Source organism: Mustelus asterias, unplaced genomic scaffold, assembly GCF_964213995.1.
Source record: "Mustelus asterias unplaced genomic scaffold, sMusAst1.hap1.1 HAP1_SCAFFOLD_2672, whole genome shotgun sequence".
Classification (NCBI taxonomy): Eukaryota; Metazoa; Chordata; class Chondrichthyes; order Carcharhiniformes; family Triakidae; genus Mustelus; species Mustelus asterias.
In genome coordinates, this window is record NW_027592617.1 from 1 (window position 1) to 24,236 (window position 24,236).

Genomic DNA, 24,236 nt, shown 5'->3' on the forward strand with positions numbered 1-24,236 from the left:
CTCTCTCGGTCGGATCTCCCCACCCCCCCCCCTCTCTCGGTCGGATCTCCCCACCCCCCCCCTCTCTCGGTCGGATCTCCCCACCCCCCCCCCTCTCTCGGTCGGATCTCCCCACCCCCCCCCCCTCTCGGTCGGATCTCCCCACGCCCCCCTCTCTCGGTCGGATCTCCCACGCCCCCCTCTCTCGGTCGGATCTCCCCACGCCCCCCCTCTCTCGGTCGGATCTCCCCCCCCCCCCCTTCTCGGTCGGATCTCCCCCCCCCCCTTCTCGGTCGGATCTCCCCCCCCCCCCCCCCACCTCTCGGTCAGATCTCCACCCCCACCCACCTCTCAGTCAGATCTCCCCCCACCCCCCCCCCATCTCTCGGTCAGATCTTCCCCCCCCCCCCATCTCTCGGTCAGATCTTCCCCCCCCCATCTCTCGGTCAGATCTTCCCCCCCCCATCTCTCGGTCAGATCTTCCCCCCCCATCTCTCGGTCAGATCTTCCCCCCCATCTCTCGGTCAGATCTTCCCCCCATCTCTCGGTCAGATCTCCCCCCACCATTCCCTCCTCTCTCGGTCAATAATATAACCACCAACATCTGGAGACAAGGCTCATCAACTTGATAAAGGCAGATTATCTGGAAACCTTATTGAGAGTAACTTGTACCAGAATAGGAATGTTGTCAAGTTAGAATTGTCACACAGAGTGACACAGTTTCTGGCTCTGTCTGTACCTGAACTCAGGGCCGGTCTCCCTCGCCCATTCCCCACTGATCTACATCAACTCCCAGTTAAACAACACTCCCTAGTTTAGAATTCTTATCCTTTACACATCCCTTCATGGCCTCACTCTTCCCAATCTCTTCAGCCCCACAAACAACCCCGATCCCTGCGTTCCTCCAATTCCAGGCTTTCATGCATCCCCGATTCCCATCGCTTCACTCAAATCCGTCCCTCAGGTGCCTGGGGACCCTAAACTCTGGAATCCCCTCCCTAAACCTTTCCCTATCCCGCCTCAAGATGCTCTTTAAATCCGGCCTCTTTGGCCGTGCTTTGGGTCATCTGTCCGAATCTTATCCCGTGGGACTTGAGGGGTTGCTGGGTAATGTTCCTGTGAAGCATGCTGGGATATGTATCCTAAAGGCACGATATTTTGTTTATTTATTAGTGTCACAAGTAGGCTTACATTAACGCTGCAATGAAGTTACTGTGAAAATCCCCTTGTCGCCACACTGAAGCCTGTTCGGGTAACACGGAGGGAGAATTTAGCACGGCCAATTCACCCTAACCAGCACATCTTTCGGACTGAGAGGAAACCGGAGAACCCGGAGGAAACCCACGCAGACATGGGGAGAACGTGCAACTCCACACAGACAGTGACCCAAGCCAGGAATTGAACCTGGGTCCCTGGCGCTGTGAGGCAGCAGCGCGAACCACTGTACACCGGGCCAAGATGTTTAATGGCAGGTTCGATGCAGTAGCCATTGTTACCAGTCAGTGGACACTGGTTCCAGATCAACAGTTTGCACAATTCTGATCAGAATTTCCCGCTCCCCGTGTTGTGGGTGGAGAATTGTGCTTTTCAGTGGGTTGCTGTGATCTGAAGGCGTTGTCAGGACGGTGGGAATTTGAAGAATAATTGGTTAATTCTTTCAAAAAGCTAGCACACATACAGTGGGCTGAATGGCCTCTGTGTGCTGCAGAATTCTCCGTCTCTCTCTGTCACAGCTGGGTTGAGTCTGGGAGTTCAACAGGGTTTGACCGGGATGATGATGATGATGAGTTAACCTGCTGTTTTGTTATTCTCTCTGCAGTAAAAAGGATGTTGCTGCCTCCAATTATCACATTCACGAGATTCACTGCAGGCGATTCATCCAGTTGTGCACACTCTGCGATGAGGCTGTCCCAACGAGAGAGCTCGCGGAACACAGAGAGAGAGAACACACACAGGTGTGAGAGAGAGAGAACACACACAGGTGTGAGAGAGAGACAACACACACAGGTCAGAGAGAGAGACAACACACACAGGTGTGAGAGAGAGAACACACACAGGTGTGAGAGAGAGAGAACACACACAGGTGTGAGAGAGAGAACACACACAGGTGTGAGAGAGAGAGAACACACACAGGTGTGAGAGAGAGAGAACACACACAGGTGTGAGGGAGAGAACACACACAGGTGTGAGAGAGAGAGAACACACACAGGTGTGAGAGAGAGAACACACAGGTGTGAGAGAGAGAACACACACAGGTGTGAGAGAGAGAGAACACACAGGTGTGAGAGAGAGAACACACACAGGTGTGAGAGAGAGAACACACACAGGTGTGAGAGAGAGAGAACACACACAGGTGTGAGAGAGAGAACACACACAGGTGTGAGAGAGAGAGAACACACACAGGTGTGAGAGAGAGAGAACACACACAGGTGTGAGGGAGAGAACACACACAGGTGTGAGAGAGAGAGAACACACACAGGTGTGAGAGAGAGAACACACAGGTGTGAGAGAGAGAACACACACAGGTGTGAGAGAGAGAGAACACACAGGTGTGAGAGAGAGAACACACACAGGTGTGAGAGAGAGAACACACACAGGTGTGAGAGAGAGAGAACACACAGGTGTGAGAGAGAGAACACACACAGGTGTGAGAGAGAGAACACACACAGGTGTGAGAGAGAGAACACACACAGGTGTGAGAGAGAGAACACACACAGGTGTGAGAGAGAGAGAACACACAGGTGTGAGAGAGAGAACACACAGGTGTGAGAGAGAGAACACACACAGGTGTGAGAGAGAGAGAACACACAGGTGTGAGAGAGAGAACACACACAGGTGTGAGAGAGAGAGAACACACAGGTGTGAGAGAGAGAACACACACAGGTGTGAGAGAGAGAACACACACAGGTGTGAGAGAGAGAGAACACACAGGTGTGAGAGAGAGAACACACACAGGTGTGAGAGAGAGAACACACACAGGTGTGAGAGAGAGAACACACACAGGTGTGAGAGAGACAACACACACAGGTGTGAGAGAGAGAACACACAGGTGTGAGAGAGAGAGAACACACAGGTGTGAGAGAGAGAACACACACAGGTGTGAGAGAGAGAACACACACAGGTGTGAGAGAGAGAACACACACAGGTGTGAGAGAGACAACACACACAGGTGTGAGAGAGACAACACACACAGGTGTGAGAGAGACAACACACACAGGTGTGAGAGAGAGAACACACACAGGTGTGAGAGAGAGAACACACACAGGTGTGAGAGAGAGAACACACACAGGTGTGAGAGAGAGAGAACACACAGGTGTGAGAGAGAGAACACACACAGGTGTGAGAGAGAGAGAACACACAGGTGTGAGAGAGAGAACACACACAGGTGTGAGAGAGAGAACACACACAGGTGTGAGAGAGAGAACACACACAGGTGTGAGAGAGACAACACACACAGGTGTGAGAGAGACAACACACACAGGTGTGAGAGAGAGACAACACACACAGGTGTGAGAGAGAGAGAACACGCACAGGTGTGAGAGAGAGAGAACACGCACAGGTGTGAGAGAGACAACACACACAGGTGTGAGAGAGTGAACACACACAGGTGTGAGAGAGACAACACACACAGGTGTGAGAGAGACAACACACACAGGTGTGAGAGAGAGAACACACACAGGTGTGAGAGAGAGAACACACACAGGTGTGAGAGAGAGAACACACACAGGTGTGAGAGAGACAACACACACAGGTGTGAGAGAGAGAACACACACAGGTGTGAGAGAGACAACACACACAGGTGTGAGAGAGAGACAACACACACAGGTGTGAGAGAGAGAGAACACGCACAGGTGTGAGAGAGAGAGAACACGCACAGGTGTGAGAGAGACAACACACACAGGTGTGAGAGAGAGAACACACACAGGTCAGAGAGAGAGAACACACACAGGTGTGAGAGAGAGAACACACACAGGTGTGAGAGAGAGAGAACACACACAGGTGTGAGAGAGAGAACGCACACAGGTGTGAGAGAGAGAGAACACACACAGGTGTGAGAGAGAGAGAACACACACAGGTGTGAGAGAGAGAGAACACACACAGGTGTGAGAGAGAGAGAGAGAGAACACACACAGGTGTGAGAGAGAGAACACACACGGGTGTGAGAGAGAGAACACACAGGTGTGAGAGAGAGAACACACACAGGTGTGAGAGAGAGAACACACACAGGTGTGAGAGAGAGAACACACACAGGTGTGAGAGAGAGAACACACACAGGTGTGAGAGAGAGAGAACACACAGGTGTGAGAGAGAGAACACACACAGGTGTGAGAGAGAGAACACACACAGGTGTGAGAGAGAGAACACACACAGGTGTGAGAGAGACAACACACACAGGTGTGAGAGAGACAACACACACAGGTGTGAGAGAGAGACAACACACACAGGTGTGAGAGAGAGAGAACACGCACAGGTGTGAGAGAGAGAGAACACGCACAGGTGTGAGAGAGACAACACACACAGGTGTGAGAGAGTGAACACACACAGGTGTGAGAGAGACAACACACACAGGTGTGAGAGAGACAACACACACAGGTGTGAGAGAGAGAACACACACAGGTGTGAGAGAGAGAACACACACAGGTGTGAGAGAGAGAACACACACAGGTGTGAGAGAGAGAACACACACAGGTGTGAGAGAGACAACACACACAGGTGTGAGAGAGAGACAACACACACAGGTGTGAGAGAGAGAGAACACGCACAGGTGTGAGAGAGAGAGAACACGCACAGGTGTGAGAGAGACAACACACACAGGTGTGAGAGAGAGAACACACACAGGTCAGAGAGAGAGAACACACACAGGTGTGAGAGAGAGAACACACACAGGTGTGAGAGAGAGAGAACACACACAGGTGTGAGAGAGAGAACGCACACAGGTGTGAGAGAGAGAGAACACACACAGGTGTGAGAGAGAGAGAACACACACAGGTGTGAGAGAGAGAGAACACACACAGGTGTGAGAGAGAGAGAGAGAGAACACACACAGGTGTGAGAGAGAGAACACACACGGGTGTGAGAGAGAGAACACACAGGTGTGAGAGAGAGAACACACACAGGTGTGAGAGAGAGAACACACACAGGTGTGAGAGAGAGAACACACACAGGTGTGAGAGAGAGAACACACACAGGTGTGAGAGAGAGAACACACACAGGTGTGAGAGAGAGAGAACACACACAGGTGTGAGAGAGAGAGAACACACACAGGTGTGAGAGAGAGAGAACACACACAGGTGTGAGAGAGAGAACACACACAGGTGTGAGAGAGAGAACACACACAGGTGTGAGAGAGAGAACACACACAGGTGTGAGAGAGAGAACACACACAGGTGTGAGAGAGAGAACACACACAGGTGTGAGAGAGAGAACACACACAGGTGTGAGAGAGAGAACACACACAGGTGTGAGAGAGAGAACACACACAGGTGTGAGAGAGAGAGAACACACACAGGTGTGAGAGAGAGAGAACACACACAGGTGTGAGAGAGAGAACACACACAGGTGTGAGAGAGAGAACACACACAGGTGTGAGAGAGAGAACACACACAGGTGTGAGAGAGACAACACACACAGGTGTGAGAGAGAGAACACACACAGGTGTGAGAGAGAGAACACACACAGGTGTGAGAGAGAGAACGCACACAGGTGTGAGAGAGAGAACACACACAGGTGTGAGAGAGAGAACACACACAGGTCAGAGAGAGAGAACACACACAGGTGTGAGAGAGTGAACACACACAGGTGTGAGAGAGACAACACACACAGGTGTGAGAGAGAGAACACGCACAGGTGTGAGAGAGAGAACACACACAGGTCAGAGAGAGAGAACACACACAGGTGTGAGAGAGAGAGAACACACACAGGTCAGAGAGAGAGAACACACACAGGTGTGAGAGAGAGAACACGCACAGGTGTGAGAGAGACAACACACACAGGTGTGAGAGAGAGAACACACACAGGTGTGAGAGAGAGAACACGCACAGGTGTGAGAGAGAGAACACACACAGGTCAGAGAGAGAGAACACACACAGGTGTGAGAGAGAGGGAACACACACAGGTCAGAGAGAGAGAACACACACAGGTGTGAGAGAGAGAACACGCACAGGTGTGAGAGAGACAACACACACAGGTGTGAGAGAGAGAACACACACAGGTCAGAGAGAGAGAACACACACAGGTGTGAGAGAGAGAGAACACACACAGGTGTGAGAGAGAGACAACACACACAGGTCAGAGAGAGAGAACACACACAGGTGTGAGAGAGAGAGAACACGCACAGGTGTGAGAGAGAGAGAACACGCACAGGTGTGAGAGAGAGAGAACACGCACAGGTGTGAGAGAGAGAGAACACGCACAGGTGTGAGAGAGAGACAACACACACAGGTCAGAGAGAGAGAACACACACAGGTGTGAGAGAGAGAGAACACACACAGGTGTGAGAGAGAGAGAACACACACAGGTGTGAGAGAGAGAACACACACAGGTGTGAGAGAGAGAGAACACGCACAGGTGTGAGAGAGAGAGAACACACACAGGTGTGAGAGAGAGAGAACACGCACAGGTGTGAGAGAGAGAGAACACGCACTGGTGTGAGAGAGACAACACACACAGGTCACAGAGAGAGAACACACACAGGTGTGAGAGAGAGAGAACACACACAGGTGTGAGAGAGAGAACACACACAGGTGTGAGAGAGAGAACGAACACAGGTGTGAGAGAGAGAGAACACGCACAGGTGTGAGAGAGAGAACACACACAGGTCACAGAGAGAGAACACACACAGGTGTGAGAGAGAGAACACACACAGGTGTGAGAGAGAGAACGCACACAGGTGTGAGAGAGAGAACACACACAGGTGTGAGAGAGAGAGAACACACACAGGTGTGAGAGAGAGGGAACACACACAGGTGTGAGAGAGAGGGAACACACACAGGTGTGAGAGAGAGAGAGAGAGAACACACACAGGTCAAAGACAGGGAGTGTAACAAGGTCCGGGAGAATGACAGCTGATCACAGGCGAGGGTCTGGGGTGGACAGAGCCAGGGTCCCGGGTCTCACTCTGATTTCCATATTCGCTGCAGGTGAAATGCTCCCAATGTCACAAAACAATGGAACGCTGCAAACTGGAGACACACCAGGTGAGACTCAGTTTCTGCACTGACCCCATGCTGTACCTGTCCTGGGAGTGTTTGATGGGGACAGTGCAGAGGGAGCTTTACTCTGTATCTAACCCCGTGCTGTACCTGTCCTGGGAGTGTTTGATGGGGGACAGTGTAGAGGGAGCTTTACTCTGTATCGAACCCCGTGCTGTACCTGTCCTGGGAGTGTTTGATGGGGACAGTGCAGAGGGAGCTTTACTCTGTATCTAACCCCGTGCTGTACCTGCCCTGGGAGTGTTTGATGGGGACAGTGTAGAGGGAGCTTTACTCTGTATCTAACCCCGTGCTGTACCTGCCCTGGGAGTGTTTGATGGGGACAGTGTAGAGGGAGCTTTACTCTGTATCTAACCCCGTGTTGTACCTGTCCTGGAAGTGTTTGATGGGGACAGTGTAGAGGGAGCTTTACTCTGTATCTAACCCCGTGCTGTACCTGTCCTGGGAGTGTTTGATGGGGACAGTGTAGAGGGAGCTTTACTCTGTATCTAACCCCGTGCTGTACCTGTCCTGGAAGTGTTTGATGGGGACAGTGTAGAGGGAGCTTTACTCTGTATCTAACCCCGTGCTGTACCTGTCCTGGGAGTGTTTGATGGGGCGATAGGGAGGGGCGTAGGGGCTGGCGAAGGTTACAGAGACAGGTAGGGGTGTAGGGACTGGAGGAGGTTACAGAGATGGGGAGGGGCTGTAGGGGGCTGGAGGAGGTTACAGAGATAGGGAGAGTTGTAGGGGCTGTAGGAGGTTACAGAGATGGGGAGGGGTGTAGGGGCGGGCGGAGGTTACAGAGATAGGGAGGGGTGTAGGGGCTGGAGGAGGTTACAGAGATAGGTAGGGGCTGGAGGAGGTTACAGAGATAGGGAGGGTGTGTCGGAGCTGGAGGAGGTTACAGAGATAGGGAGGGGGTGTAGGGGCTGGAGGAGGTTACAGAGATAGGGAGGGATGTTGGGGCTGGAAAAGGTTACAGAGATAGGGAGGGGTGTAGGGGCTGGAGGAGGTTACAGAGATAGGGAGGGGTGTAGGGGCTGGAGGAGGTTACAGAGATAGGGAGGGGTGTCAGAGCTGGAGGAGGTTACAGAGATAGGGAGGGGTGTAGGGGCTGGAGGAGGTTACAGAGATAGGGAGGGGTGTAGGGTCTGGAGGAGGTTACAGAGATAGGGAGGGGTGTAGGGGCTGGAGGAGGTTACAGAGATAGGGAGGGGTGTCAGAGCTGGAGGAGGTTACAGAGATAGGGAGGGGTGTAGGGGCTGGAGGAGGTTACAGAGATAGGGAGGGATGTTGGGGCTGGAAGAGGTTACAGAGATAGGGAGGGGTGTAGGGGCTGGAGGAGGTTACAGAGATAGGGAGGGGTGTAGGGGGCTGGAGGAGGTTACAGAGATAGGGAGGGGTGTAGGGGCTGGAGGAGGTTACAGAGATAGGGAGGGGCTTTCGGGGCTGGAGGAGGTTACAGAGATAGGGAGGGGTGTAGGGGCTGGAGGAGGTTACAGAGATAGGGAGGGAGTGTCGGAGCTGGAGGAGGTTACAGAGATAGGGAGGGGGTGTAGGGGCTGGAGGGGGTTACAGAGATAGGGAGGGGTGTCGGGGCTGGAGGAGGTTACAGAGATAGGGAGGGGTGTAGGGGCAGGAGGAGGTTACAGAGATAGGGAGGGAGTGTCGGAGCTGGAGGAGGTTACAGAGATAGGGAGGGGGTGTAGGGGCTGGAGGGGGTTACAGAGATAGGGAGGGGTGTCGGGGCTGGAGGAGGTTACAGAGATAGGGAGCGGTGTAGGGGCTGGAGGAGGTTACAGAGATAGGGAGGGGTGTAGGGACTGGAGGAGGTTACAGAGATAGGGAGGGGGTGTCGGGTCTCGGTGGTTACTGAGGGTGAGGAGGATTGACTGAGTGTCTTGCTCTCTCAGGGTGAGCAATGTGTGGAGCGAATGCTGAACTGCCGGTTCTGTGATCTGGAGACTCAGAGTCGCGCTCTCCTGGAGCACGAGGAGGCGTGCGGGAGTCGAACTAATCGCTGCGGAGATTGCGGCAAATACGTGATGTGCCGGGAGCAGGAATCACACCAGCAAACCTGCCCGGGAGAACACCACTCGGGGTTCGGTACGCACAGTTACATTTCCATAGCAACCACAACAACAACAAAGAGACAGCCAATGATGTGTTTCCAATTTATGCACAGCAAGATCCCACAAGCAACAAAATGATAGTGACCAAATAATCCGTTCCTTCCTGCCCCTGTCTGAGGCTTTCACATCGCGTTCCAGCGCAAAGCTGCTCCTCTCCTAAACAGTGACCATCGCATCGTAAATATTCATCACTGACCCTCTGACAGTGCGGCACTCCCTCAGCACTGACCCTCTGACAGTGCGGCACTCCCTCAGTACTGACCCTCTGACAGTGCGGCACTCCCTCAGCACTGACCCTCTGACAGTGCAGCAATCCCTCAGTACTGACCCTCTGACAGTGCAGCACTCCCTCAGCACTGACCCTCTGACAGTGCGGCACTCCCTCAGTACTGACCCTCTGACAGTGCGGCACTCCCTCAGCACTGACCCTCTGACAGTGCAGCACTCCCTCAGTACTGACCCTCTGACAGTGCGGCACTCCCTCAGCACTGACCCTCTGACAGTGCGGCACTCCCTCAGCACTGACCCTCTGACAGTGCAGCACTCCCTCAGTACTGATCCTCTGACAGTGCGGCATTCCCTCAGTACTGACCCTCTGACAGTGCGGCACTCCCTCAGCACTGACCCTCTGACAGTGCGGCACTCCCTCAGCACTGACCCTCTGACAGTGCGGCACTCCCTCAGCACTGACCCTCTGACAGTGCGGCACTCCCTCAGCACTGACCCTCTGACAGTGCGGCACTCCCTCAGCACTGACCCTCTGACAGTGCGGCACTCCCTCAGCACTGACCCTCTGACAGTGCGGCACTCCCTCAGCACTGACCCTCTGACAGTGCGGCACTCCCTCAGCACTGACCCTCTGACAGTGCGGCACTCCCTCAGCACTGACCCTCTGACAGTGCGGCACTCCCTCAGCACTGACCCTCTGACAGTGCGGCACTCCCTCAGCACTGACCCTCTGACAGTGCGGCACTCCCTCAGCACTGACCCTCTGACAGTGCGGCACTCCCTCAGCACTGACCCTCTGACAGTGCGGCACTCCCTCAGCACTGACCCTCTGACAGTGCGGCACTCCCTCAGCACTGACCCTCTGACAGTGAGGCGCTCCGTCAGCACTGACCCTCTGACAGTGCGGCGCTCCCTCAGTACTGACCCTCTGACAGTGCGGCACTCCCTCAGCACTGACCCTCTGACAGTGCGGCGCTCCCTCAGTACTGACCCTCTGACAGTGCGGCGCTCCCTCAGCACTGACCCTCTGACAGTGCGGCACTCCCTTAGTGCTGCATGAAGGGCAGATTTGAACCCACTGTGTTGTGTCACGAAGGTGAGAGACTGCTGCCCATTGGGGCCTGTTTGTCTCCAGCACAAGGAGAGGCTATCGCGATTTGGAGAGATTATTTGTTTCCAAACAACATGGTGGCACCGTGGTTAGCGTTGCTGCCTCACAGCGCCAGGGACCCGGGTTTGATTCCTGGCTTGGGTCACTGTCTGTGTGGAGTCTGCACATTCTCCCCGTGTCTGCGTGGGTTTCCTCCAGGTGCTCTGATAGATGTGCTGGTTCGGTGAATTGGCCATACTAACTGTTTGGCGTTGCAGGGATGTGGCGGGGGGTGTGCCTGGGTACGATGTTTGGGGTTACAGGGATATGGCGGGGGGTGTGCCTGGGTACGATATCTGGGGGTTACAGGGATGTGGCGGGGGTGTGCCTGGGTACGATGCAGTGTTGAAGGGGATCGGTGGAGACTCGATGAGCTGAATGGCCTCTTTCTGCCCTGTGGGAATTCTGTGGTTCCTGGCGGTGGGGACCACAGGGGTTATCCTGTTCCGCTGGGAACCTGAAGGAGCGATTATGGAGTTTGTTGCCCCCAGCTCCCTGACACTGCCCCTTACTGTCTACACTTCCCGCTGCCTCGGCAAAGCAGCAGCATAATTAAGGACCCCACGCACCCCGGACATTTTCTCTTCCACCTTCCGTCAGGAAAAAGATACAAAAGTCTGAGGTCACGCACCAACCGACTCAAGAACAGCTTCTTCCCTGCTGCTGTCAGACTTTTGAATGGACCTACCTCGCATTAAGTTGATCTTTCTCTACACCCTGGCTATGACTGTGACACTACATTCTGCACTCTCTCGTTTCCTTCTCTATGAACGGTATGCTCTGACTGTATAGCGCGCAAGAAACAATACTTTTCACTATGTTAATACATGTGACAATAATAAATCAAATCAAACAGAAGCAGCAGGTTTCACATCGAGCTGCCGATCACAGTGTCGGTGCCCCTGTTCAAAGCTTATCCACCGCTGGGTAATCCCATAATCACTGCCGTTAAAGACAGATTGCGCTCCTGTGCTTGTCCCAGCCACATTGTGTGAGTGTGACTATCGATTCTGAGCCTCTCCTCACCAACATCACAGGTTTCAATATCTAACTCGACCGTCTGCCTTGTAGACAGAGAGAGCCAAAGGTTCACTGTTTCCTGGGCTGAAGGGATTGTTCTCTGTCCGTCTCCTGAATCCAGAATGTTCTACCTTTGGGGATGTGTGAATTTTCCTATATTCAGGACTTGGGTCGATAGATCTCTGGACACTGGGAGGGTCAGGGACCTGGACTGGTCCAGGACGGTGGAGCTGGGGTTAAAGATCAGCTGTCATCTGATTAAAGGTGAGCCAACTCACCTTGGGGCGGTGCGGTGGCACGGCTGCCTCACAGCGCCAGGGACCCGGGTTTGATTCCAGCCTCAGGTCACTGTCTGTGTGGAGTCTGCACATTCTCCCCGTGTCAACGTGGGTTTCCTCCGGGTGCTCCAGTTTCCCCCCACAGCCCAAAGATGTGCGGGTTAGGTGGATTGGTCGTGTTAAATTGCCCCTTCGTGTCAGCGGGACTCGCTAGGGTGAATGCATGGGGTTACGGGGATCGGGCCTGGGTGGGATTGTGGTCGGTGCAGACTCGATGGGCTGAATGGCCTCCTTCTGCACTGTAGGGATTCTGTTCTATTTTATGAACTCGGAATGCCCGCCCGCTCCCTTGGTGTTCGATAACCTCTGCCCAAACTGACTTTGAGTCTGTTCCTCTCCCCACAGCTTCCGTTCCTGTGACGGAGAAAAGCTCCAGAGGTCTATGTGCATTCTGCACAAAGATGTTTCCAGAAGATCAGCTTCAACAGCACCAGGTGAGAGAGGCCCCAGTCCCAGAATGGGGGGAGTGGGACGGGTTCCCGGGGAGGGGGAGGGGGGAGTGGGACGGGTTCCCGGGGAGGGGGAGGGGGGAGTGGGACGGGTTCCCGGGGAGGGGGAGGGGGGAGTGGGACGGGTTCCCGGGGAGGGGGAGGGGGGAGTGTGACGGGTTCCTGGGGAGGGGGAGGGGGGAGTGGGACGGGTTCCCGGGGAGGGGGCAGTGGGACGGGTTCCCGGGGAGGGTGAGGGGGGAGTGGGACGGGCTCCCGGGGAGGGGGCAGTGGGACGGGTTCCCGGGGAGGGGGAGGGGGGAGTGGGACGGGTTCCCGGGGAGGGGGAGGGGGGAGTGGGATGGGTTCCCGGGGAGGGGGAGGGGGGAGTGTGACGGGTTCCCGGAGAGGGGGCAGTGGGATGGGTTCCCGGGGAGGGGGGCAGTGGGATGGGTTCCCGGGGAGGGGGCAGTGGGATGGGTTCCCGGGGAGGGGGCAGTGGGATGGGTTCCCGGGGAGGGGGCAGTGGGGAGAGATCCGGGGGTGTTGGGGGAAGGGGGGCAGGATCCCGGGGCGAGCTGGGATTCAGCCTAACAACAGTTGAGGTGTTGCCGACCCTCCAGTCTTGTCCCGGAATGTCCAAAGGTTGAAGGTTAACCTTTAGGTTTCTGAAAGATAGAAGGAGAAACATGGTCAGACTTAAAAAATATTTTAAAGTTGTTTAATGAAAAGTTTTTAGTTACTGATTGTAACAATCTTTAACTAAAATAGCAAGGTTCAGCCAGCCAGCGAGTGTAAAGTCTATTGAGATTGTGGATGAGGAACAGGCCTGAGTAACTGTTACCATCCCAGTCGCTGATATAACTGCACAGGAAGATCCCAGAATGGAACCCTGGCTCTGAAGTCCACAGCTTTTATATTTTATGTAAAACATGGAGGAGCAGAGTCACGGGAACACTAATTAGTTTTAACAACAAGAAACAAAACATTTATTAAACATCAAGCAATGGATTATGATGCAATACTACTTTACTTCCCATAATCATAAAATCTGTGTGTAATTAAGATAAACACGGATTACAAAGCACGTCTTAAACTACAATGGTCTCATTGACACACACAGTCCCTTTTAAACACACAGGTTGGCTGTGGTCAGATTCACTCCTCACTGAACCCGAGTGAATTTCTGTGGATTTCTCCTCAGAATCCCCCAGAGGATTTTATACCGTGAGCCACCTTGTCTCACGGAACTCCAGCTTCCACACCAGCGATTTCAAATTCCGCTTTCAGAAAGAGACACTTTCAAATCTTCTTTTAAATGATGCTTTCCTTCCACTGATTCCATCAAGATTTCACTTTCCAGTTTTACGTTTCTCCCTTTGAGTTTCCTTTGTCTTAAAGGCTTTTACACAAACTCAGGAAGTCCAGCCACTGATTTCCACAATTATTTCAACGAATGTCTCCAAACTGTAGTAGTTTCTCACAAACCTTAGCACCACTGCAGGTATCTTTCTGGCCTCCCGTAACCCAATGCATTTTCAACCCTCTGTGAACTCTGTTAACTCCAGACTTGAAAACTTCTTTTCATTTCTCTTAGTCTCCTTAGCTAGCTAGACTTTAGGTTTCCAGCATCTGTTTTCTTAACTATTACTCCATAGTATGGCTTTTCCTCTAGCAAGGCTGATAGAAATATTTCCTCTTCAGCCTTCTAAAACCAACTGCTTCTAGCAGAGCTGAGTGAGCTGTCTTCTCTCTCATTGTCTGTTTCCAACTGCAATCAAGTTAGCTAAACTAAAGCTTAAAAACTTCTCGACCTTGCAAAGCCCCAGTTACTAAGCAACCACTGCTGGTTTATTTACTCCTCATATCGTCCCGAAGGACAATAGAAACACAGATGGAATTGAAACCAACCCCACACATGTAAACACCTTTGTCCAGCATGAATCTAACTATAGGTTTCACCCTTCCAGGCACACAAACATTAACTTAAACCCTCTTAAAACTTATTAGCTTATTTCTAATGTTTACCAATATAAAAATAAATCCCTTAAAACATTATTTTCCTAACATAACGGATGTGGATGAAGTGAACTGTCATCAAACTCACTCTCTCTCTCTTCACAGAATGGATGCAGACCACTCTCCAGATTGGTGGATAGATTCCAGACATCCCTATGGCAAGACCCTCCTTTCTACCCCCCCTCCAGGTCCCGCCCTCGCCTCTCTTATCCCCCTTTCTTTACCCCTATACCCCGTGAGCAGGTGGGTGCTCAGGCCGCCTCCCCACCATGGAGATCTGCCTTTGTGGGGAGTGAGGTCTTGGATGAGATTGGTTATTGCCGAGTGTGTGACTGTGCCCTGCCTCACGAACTGCTTCAGCAACACGAGGTAAACTGTCAGGAGATTTCATATCACTTTTGCAACTCTATCTTAGAGGAATACTTTTCATCTCCAAATTTACTCAGCTTCCTGCAAAACTGCTGGAGGAAATATAAAGATTTGCATTCCTGTAGCACCTATTGTAACCTTTGCTCCAAAATGCCTCTTAACCAATGAGGTACTTTTGAAATGTGTTCATTCTTATACTGTAGCAAACACAGTCAGTTTGTACAGAGCAAGATCCCACAAGCTGCACTGTGTTATTGACCAGAGAGTGTTGTACCCTCAGGGATCAAGATTTGATTTGATTTATTATTGTCACAGGTATTAACACAGTGAAAAGTATTGTTTCTTGCGAGCTATACAGACAAAACATACTGTTCATAGAGAAGGAAAGGGGAGGGTGCAGAATGTAGTGTTACAGTCATAGCTAAGGTGTAGAGAAAGATCAACTTAATGCAAGGTAAGTCCATTCAAAGATCTGACAGCAGTAGGGAAGAAGCTGTTCTTGAGTTGGTTGGTACGTGACCTCAGACTTTTGTATCTTTTTCCCGACGGAAGAAGGTGGAAGAGAGAATGTCCGGGGTGCGTGGGGCCCTTAATTATGCTGGCTGCTTTGCCGAGGCAGTGGGAAGTGTAGACAGAGTCAATGGATGGGAGGCTGGTTTGCATGATGGATTGGGCTACATTCACGACCTTTTATAGTTCCTTGCGGACTTGGGCAGAGCAGGAGCCATACCAAGCTGTGATGCAACCAGAAAGATTTTGACCAGGGAACCAATCTATGCCCCCACTCACCCAACCCTCTGCCACGTTTCTCCAAAAGATTGAGTGTAGGATCTTTTCTGACAGTGCGGCACTCCCTCGGCACTGACCCTCTGACAGTGCGGCACTCCCTCAGCACTGACCCTCTGACAGTGCGGCACTCCCTCAGTACTGACTCTCTGACAGTGTGGCACGCCCTCGGTACTGACCCTCTGACAGTGCGGCACTCCCTCAGTACTTACTCTCTGACAGTGCGGCACTCCCTCAGTACTGACCCTCTGACAGTGCGGCACTCCCTCAGTACTGACCCTCTGACAGTGCGGCACTCCCTCAGCACTGACCCTCTGACAGTGCGGCGCTCCCTCAGTACTGACCCTCTGACAGTGCGGCACTCCCTCAGTACTGACCCTCTGACAGTGCGGCACTCCCTCAGTACTGACCCTCTGACAGTGCGGCGCTCCCTCAGTACTGACCCTCTGACAGTGCGGCACTCCCTCAGTACTGACCCTCTGACAGTGCGGCACTCCCTCAGTACTGACCCTCTGACAGTGCGGCACTCCCTCAGCACTGACCCTCTGACAGTGCGGCACTCCCTCGGTACTGACCCTCTGACAGTGCGGCACTCCCTCGGTACTGACCCTCTGACAGTGCGGCACTCCTTCGGTACTGACCCTCTGACAGTGCGGCACTCCCTCAGTACTGACTCTCTGACAGTGCGGCACTCCCTCGGTACTGACCCTCTGACAGTGCGGCACTCCCTCGGTACTGACCCTCTGACAGTGCGGCACTCCCTCGGTACTGACCCTCTGACAGTGCGGCACTCCCTCGGTACTGACCCTCTGACAGTGCGGCACTCCCTCGGTACTGACCCTCTGACAGTGCGGCACTCCCTCAGTACTGACCCTGTGACAGTGCGGCACTCCCTCAGTACTGACCCTCTGACAGTGCGGCACTCCCTCAGTGCTGACCCTCTGACAGTGCGGCACTCCCTCAGCACTGACCCTCTGACAGTGCGGCACTCCCTCGGTACTGACCCTCTGACAGTGCGGCACTCCCTCAGCACTGACTCTCTGACAGTGCGGCACTCCCTCAGTACTGACCCTCTGACAGTGCGGCACTCCCTCAGTACTGACCCTGTGACAGTGCGGCACTCCCTCAGCACTGACCCTCTGACAGTGCGGCACTCCCTCGGTACTGACCCTCTGACAGTGCGGCACTCCCTCGGTACTGACCCTCTGACAGTGCGGCACTCCCTCGGTACTGACCCTCTGACAGTGCGGCACTCCCTCAGTACTGACCCTCTGACAGGGCAGCACTCCCTCAGTACTGACCCTCTGACAGTGCGGCACTCCCTCAGTACTGACCCTGTGACAGGGCGGCACTCCCTCGGTATGGTGTTGGATACTCTGTGCTGGATTGTGAGGAAACCCATTAACCAGGAGTTACTCTGGAATGTTTAGTGCAGTGAAGTTCTGGCTCTTATCACTTGTCACATATTCACCCTCTCTCTCCCTCTCTCTCTCTCCCTCCTCCTCCCTCCCTCTCTGACGAAGATGAAGTGTCGGTTTTTTCATTGGCAGCGGAGGAATGGACTGAGACGGAGCGAGGTGAATGAACGGGAGCAGCTGTGAGGTAGGATTGCTCTTCGTGCCGTCGCCCCCCCCCCCCACCTCACCCACGCCTGATTGGCCGAGGATTCCCTTGGGATGAGCCTGCTCTGTTAAGGGGGAGGCTCCCTGCTCCGTCAGCCTGTGCCCATCTCCCAGAGGGTGTGTGCAGTCTCGCTCTATCTCACACTCCAGCACACTCAAACAGGGCAGCAGCAGCTGTGTGTGTCAGCCAGCGAGCTCTGTAACCCACAAGATGTCAGCAATGGCCAAGGGGGTAAACCGTGAGGCACTTAGGGCCAATTAATTGCCGATATGACTGAAGAATAAAACCCAGGGATGTGGATGATTGGGGGCGAATAAGAACGGAGTTAGATAGTAAAGGCTGCTGCATTATCTCTGATCCTTTCATTAATGTATTTAAATACACACTGCCTTTGGTGAATAAACCACATTTGTTTAATTACTCGTCTCCCTGTCTATAAAGGAGGAGTCCATTCAGCCCCTCCAGCCTGTTACACAGGAACAGGAGGAGGCCATTCAGCCCCTCCAGCCTGTTACACAGGAACAGGAGGAGGCCATTCAGCCCCTCGAGCCTGTTACACAGGAACAGGAGGAGGCCATTCAGCCCCTCGAGCCTGTTACACAGGAACAGGAGGAGGCCATTCAGCCCCTCGAGCCTGTTACACAGGAACAGGAAGAGGCCATTCAGCCCCTCAAGCCTGTTACACAGGAACAGGAGGAGGCCATTCAGCCCCTCGAGCCTGTTACACAGGAACAGGAGGAGGCCATTCAGCCGCTCGAGCCTATTACACAGGAACAGGAGGAGGCCATTCAGCCCCTCCAGCCTGTTACACAGGAACAGGAGGAGGCCATTCAGCCCCTCAAGCCTGTTACACAGGAACAGGAGGAGGCCATTCAGCCCCTCGAGCCTGTTACACAGGAACAGGAGGAGGCCATTCAGCCCCTCGAGCCTATTACACAGGAACAGGAGGAGGCCATTCAGCCCCTCCAGCCTGTTACACAGGAACAGGAGGAGGCCATTCAGCCCCTCAAGCCTGTTACACAGGAACAGGAGGAGGCCATTCAGCCCCTCGAGCCTGTTACACAGGAACAGGAGGAGGCCATTCAGCCCCTCGAGCCTGTTACACAGGAACAGGAGGAGGCCATTCAGCCCCTCGAGCCTGTTACACAGGAACAGGAGGAGGCCATTCAGCCCCTCGAGCCTATTACACAGGAACAGGAGGAGGCCATTCAGCCCCTCCAGCCTGTTACACAGGAACAGGAGGAGGCCATTCAGCCCCTCAAGCCTGTTACACAGGAACAGGAGGAGGCCATTCAGCCCCTCGAGCCTGTTACACAGGAACAGGAGGAGGCCATTCAGCCCCTCGAGCCTGTTGCACAAGAACAGGAGGAGGCCATTCAGCCCCTCGAGCTGATGGGGGAATGTGTTGAACCCAGTTGTGTGCCCCGTCACCCACAGTAGGGTGGGAAACCTCGGTTAAGGAAAAACGCTGATGTGTCATTTTTGAAGGTGGCCTCATCGGGATAGATGTGGCTGAGGTAAAGAAACTGGGAGAATGGGGTGGAGTCCCCGCAGGGAGTGAGGGGGACTTTTATATTCCATCCCCCTTGCGATAAACACCAACATTCCAGTTGCCTTCCTAATCACTCACTGGACCTGCGTACTAACTTTGTGATTCATGTACCCGGACTCCCAGATCCCTCTGTACCTCAGAGTTCTGTAATCTCCCTCCATTTCAATTATATGCTACTTTTCATTTCCTCCGGTCGGCAACTTTTTGTTTCAATTTTCCCAGTACCTATCGGCACGGTGGCACAGTGGTTAGCACTGCTGCCTCACAGCGCCAGGGACCCTGTCTGTGCAGAGTCTGCATGTTCTCCCCGTGTCTGCGTGGGTTTCCTCTGGGTGCTCCGGTTTCCTCCCACAGTCCAAAGACGTGCTGGTTAGGGTGAATTGCCGTGCTAAATTCTCCCTCAGTGTACCCGAACAGGCGCCGGAGTGTGGTGACTAGGGGATTTTCACAGTAACTTCATTGCAGCCTACTTGCAACATTAATAACTAAACTTAAACTTTTAAAGATGTGCAGGTTCGGTGAATTGGCCATGCTAAATTGCCCCTTAATATCACAGGATGTGTAGGTTAGATGGATTGGTGGAATAAATGTGTGGGGTTAAGGGGACAGAGCCTGGGAAAGATGCTGTTTTGGAGAGTCAGTTGGAGACGCGATGGGCCGAATGGCCTTTCCAGCACTGTAGGCATTCTATGAGTATATTGACTGATGATTCTAAGTTCTTCGATCTCACTTGGATTCTCTCTATTTCCAGTCTCCTGTGTTTAATACCGTGAAAGCTGATAGGTAAATATATTTTTTATAACACTTTGATAAAGCTTTGGAAAGTTTTAATAGGTTTAAGACACTTTATAAATATAAGTTGTTATTTAATGCCTGCCATATCTTTATTCCTCATTATAATTTCTCTGCCTCTCTCGGCTAACCTTTTCCTTTTCACCTTCCCTTTTGCAATTTGGTTTGATGTTTTGTGCTGGTTTCCTTTCCCTTTAACAACGTGTCGATCTATTGCTGAAGTTTAAAACTCTCCTGAATCTATTACTGACCAATTGACTGTTCCCGGGGACAGGGTGACAGTGTGGAACCTCACAATCTACTCACCGATTGGAGGACATCGTGTGGAAAAAATACTGAAACAGTGCAAAGGAAAGATGACGGAGAGTCTAACGTCCCACATACCAAACTACAGGAGCTGTTCATTATTGATCATTTTGTTATGTTGCCCAGAGTGATTCTGACTCTGCTGACTGTAGTTTGTGTTACGGTTTAGGTGAGAAACTCGAGTGTTTTATGGAGCCCGCCTGGATCATAAGTTTTGCATCTTGAATTTGGCTGGGATAAGCATGATAGGTTTCACTTCAGGTGTGATTCTAATGACCCACTAGGGAGCTTTTATCAAACAAAGTTTATTTAAGAATATAGTTAACATGTATAGTAAGAAAGTTAGCAAGAACTGTTATCAATTACACACAAAAAAAAACAACCACGATAATGTATAACCCTTAACACATATATCTAAGATGTTCCAATGAAACCAATCCCATAACAGAACCCTTCCACAGGTTTAACACAGCAGAGACTAATGCTCACGTGATACTGAAATTGAGTCCTTTGGATGAATGCTGCAGTTCTCCTGATAGACTCAGAACAGTTTGAAGTCAGAACAGTTTTCCAGAACCCCAGGTAGACTCTGGCCAAGCCACCGACAGCAGATTTTCTACCCCAGGAAGGCTTTCAGCTAAACCGCAGAATTTCCCAAAACCAGGGAGAGAGAGAGAGAGATTACTGTCCCTCTAAACTGAAACTAAACAGCAGCTCAAAGCTGAAAATGAACGAGCTCCTGTCAGCTGAGCTGCCAACCCGTTTTCCTCCTAACAATTCAGAGCCATAAAACATCCCAGTAAAAATAAACAAATCCCCATTTAAACCATTGAAGGAGCAGTGAAAGGATTCCTACACACAGCCTGGCAACAATGACATCAACTCGGGCTTTACACCACAGAGAACATGATTGTTAAAAACTCTTAAAGGTGCACTAAGGTCACGTTTGTGTTCCTGATACAGATTTTGATCACAATGTTTTACATTCCAACAATGTTCACCTTCCACCCTCCATCAGATCATCCCAAACCTCTGCTGCCCTGACACTGACTCTCTCTCATTCCCCCATCATCCCTGTGCTCACTGACCTACATTACCTCAATTTAATTTTAAAATTCTCACTCTCGTGTTCGAATCCCTCCGTGGCCTCAGCCCCTCCCTATCTCCTCATTTCATCCAACCCCACAGCCCCCTGGGATCTCTGCGTTTCCCCCAATTCTGTCCCCCCTTCATCGCTCCCTCATTGGAGGCTGTGCCTTCAGCTGTGTGGGCCCTAACCCCGGGATTCTCTCCCTAAACCTCACTGCCCCTAAATCCCTTAGGATGCTCCTTAAAACTGACCTTTCCAGCCAGGTTTTTGAATATCTGTCCTAGTCTCTCAGCCTGTGTTTGGTCTCCCATGTTGTTGATGCTGCTGTGATGGTGTATGTTAAAGGTGCTTGTGCTGTTTGCCACATAGAAGACTGATCCAGAGGGTGAGGTCGCAGAGGATTGGGGGTAGAGGACTAGATTGGATTGAGGATTGGCTGATTGATAGAAAGCAGAGGGTCGGGATAAATGGGTCCTTCTCTGGCTGGTGAAATGTAACTAGCCGGGTTAAACAGGGGTCAGTCCTCGGACCTCAACTGTTTGCAATCTATATCAATGATCTGCAAGTAGGGACAGAGTGTAACATAGCAAAATATGTGGAAGATAATAAAATAGTGGGAAAGCAGGCAATGAAGAGGGTATAAAGATTTTACAGATGGATGTAGATAGGCTAGGAGAATGGGCCAAAATTTGACAGATGGAGTTTAATGTGGATATGTGTGAGGTTGTCCATTTTGGCAGAACAAAAATAAAGACAAATTATTACCTAAATGGAAAGCAGATTCAAAATGTGTCCGGGCAGAGGGATCTGGTTGTCCTTATTCTGGGCAGAGGGATCTGGTTGTCCTTATTCTGGGCAGAGGGATCTGGTTGTCTTTGTTCTGGGCAGAGGGATCTGGTTGTCCTTGTTCTGGGCAGAGGGATCTGGTTGTCCTTATTCTGGGCAGAGGGATCTGGTTGTCTTTGTTCTGGGCAGAGGGATCTGGTTGTCCTTGTTCTGGGCAGAGGGATCTGGTTGTCCTTATTCTGGGCAGAGGGATCTGGTTGTCTTTGTTCTGGGCAGAGGGATCTGGTTGTCCTTGTTCTGGGCAGAGGGATCTGGTTGTCCTTATTCTGGGCAGAGGGATCTGGTTGTCCTTGTTCTGGGCAGAGGGATCTGGTTGTCCTTGTTCTGGGCAGAGGGATCTGGTTGTCCTTGTTCTGGGCAGAGGGATCTGGTTGTCTTTGTTCTGGGCAGAGGGATCTGGTTTTCCTTGTTCTGGGCAGAGGGATCTGGTTGTCTTTGTTCTTTGAAGAAGGGGCTTGGAGCTCCGAAAGCTTGTGTGGCTTTTGCTACCAAATAAACCTGTTGGACTTTAACCTGGTGTTGGTAAACTTCTTACTGTGTCTTTGTTCTGGGCAGAGGGATCTGGTTTTCCTTGTTCTGGGCAGAGGGATCTGGTTTTCCTTGTTCTGGGCAGAGGGATCTGGGTGTCTGTATTCATGAATCGCAGACAGTCGATATGCAGGTGCAACATGTAATAAAAAAGGCAAATGGAATCTTGACATTTATTGCGAAGGGACTGGAGAAAACAAGTAGATGCGTGTTGTGGCAATTGTACAGGGTGTTGGTGAGACCACATCTGGAGTATTGTGTCCAGTTTTGGTCTCCTTATTTGAGGAAGGATGTTGCGGCATTGGAGGCAGTTCAGAGGAGGTTCACTAGATTGATTCTGGGGATGAAAGGGTTGACGTATGAGGAGAGATTAAACAGTTTGGGTTTATACTCACTGGGGTTTAGAGGGATGAGAGGGGATCTGATCGAGGGATATAAAATTTTAAAGGGATTGATAGAGCAAATGTAGACCAAATGTTTCCCCTGTGTGGGGCAATCTGGAACAAGAGGTCACAGGTACAGGCTGAGAGGCGGTAGGTTTAAAACTGAGATGAGGAGGAACTACTTCTCGCCGAGGGTGGTGAATTTGTGGAACTCGCTGCCCCAGAGCGCGGGCGAGTCTGAATCATTGAATGGCTTCAAGAAGGAGATAGATATATTTCTAATTTTAAAAAGGGATAAGGGGATATGGGGATCAGGTGGGGAGGTGGATTTGAGACCAGGGAGAGATCAGCCAGGATCTGATTGAATAGCGGAGCCGGCTCGAAGGGCTGAATTTGCCGACTCCTGCTCCTAATTCCCATGTTGCTGTTGGACAGTTGGTGCAGCCATTGGTGTAAAGGGCACTGAGTAACTGGAAATTCTCTAGGATTTAGAAGAATGAGGGGAGATCAAATTGAGGTCTACAAGATGATAAAAGGTATGGATAAAGTAGACGTGGAGCGGATGCTTCCTCTTGTGGGGCATTCTGGGATGAGAGGTCATAGTCTTAGGATAAGGGGCAGCAAATTTAAAACAGAGTTGAGGAGAAACTACTTCTCCCAAAGGGTTGTGAATCTGTGGAATTCGCTCCCCCAAAGTGCGGCGGATGCTGGGACAGTGAGTACATTTAAGGAGGAGTTAGACAGATTTTTAATTGGGAATGGGGTTGAAGGGTTATGGGGAGAAGGCAGGAAAATGGGGATGAGGAGCGTATCAGCCATGATCGAATGGCGGAGCGAACGCGATGGGCTGAATGGCCTAATTCTGCTCCTATATCTTATGAATACTTCCTGCTGCTTATTAATCATGTTTAACTGAAGCCTAGACAGTGATTTGAATGTTGTTACAAATAGTGGTGGAGGTGATGGAGGAGACTCTGTGTCTCAGAGTCATTCCAACTCAGGGGCTGTGTCCAATGTCCAGTTGTTAATCCTGTATAATGAGTAATCCCAGACTCGAGAAAGGGATAAAGCTCTGAATAATACCGTTCCAGTCCCTTCATCACTCCATCATTCAGAAGGTAGAGTCCAAAATACAATGAGACCACGAGGACCCGGAAATCCGTCAAAGTCGAGATCACCAGGTGCTTTGTGGCCTGAGTAAATGAAGAATTTATTTTAGTCTGACAGTAAATCAGTCACATCTGGCTGAGACTTTAACGCACCTTTAATAGACTCTGTTTCCTCCATGGGTGAAAATATTGCCCTGCTGCTGCTGCTGCTTATTTTATTCTGTGTATGTTTTAAAGGTAAATAAATACAAGTTGGGATTTTAGCCTGCAGCAGTTTTGTTCAGTTATATTTCAGGAGCTGAATGGACAGGTGACATGACGGGAATCCTTCATAAGCTCCGGCCAATGGGGTTCTTGCACCGCGG

The 24,236-nt window shown here is 51.7% G+C and overlaps 1 protein-coding gene across 1 annotated transcript; it reads left to right on the forward strand.

Moving 5' to 3' along the window:
- The first annotated feature begins 1,803 nt into the window (after positions 1-1,803).
- Positions 1,804-24,127, forward strand: xaf1 (XIAP associated factor 1). Its single transcript, XM_078207743.1, has 7 exons — positions 1,804-1,934; positions 7,119-7,175; positions 9,086-9,278; positions 12,386-12,474; positions 14,593-14,856; positions 17,166-17,244; positions 19,884-24,127. Exons 2-6 carry the CDS (start codon positions 7,146-7,148, stop codon positions 17,241-17,243), a joined length of 654 nt encoding a protein of 217 aa, XP_078063869.1. The 5' UTR covers positions 1,804-1,934; positions 7,119-7,145; the 3' UTR covers position 17,244; positions 19,884-24,127.
- Positions 24,128-24,236: the final 109 nt, after the last annotated feature.

What these genes read in the sequence shown, in the direction of transcription:
- xaf1 (XM_078207743.1), top strand. Translation starts at nt 7,146, where the DNA reads ATGGAACGCTGCAAACTGGAGACACACCAG. An exon ending in ATCAGCTTCAACAGCACCAG is followed by an intron (nt 12,475 to 14,592) that starts GTGAGAGAGGCC and finishes CTCTCTTCACAG; the next exon opens with AATGGATGCAGACCACTCTC. An exon ending in AACTGCTTCAGCAACACGAG is followed by an intron (nt 14,857 to 17,165) that starts GTAAACTGTCAG and finishes TCTCTGACGAAG; the next exon opens with ATGAAGTGTCGGTTTTTTCA.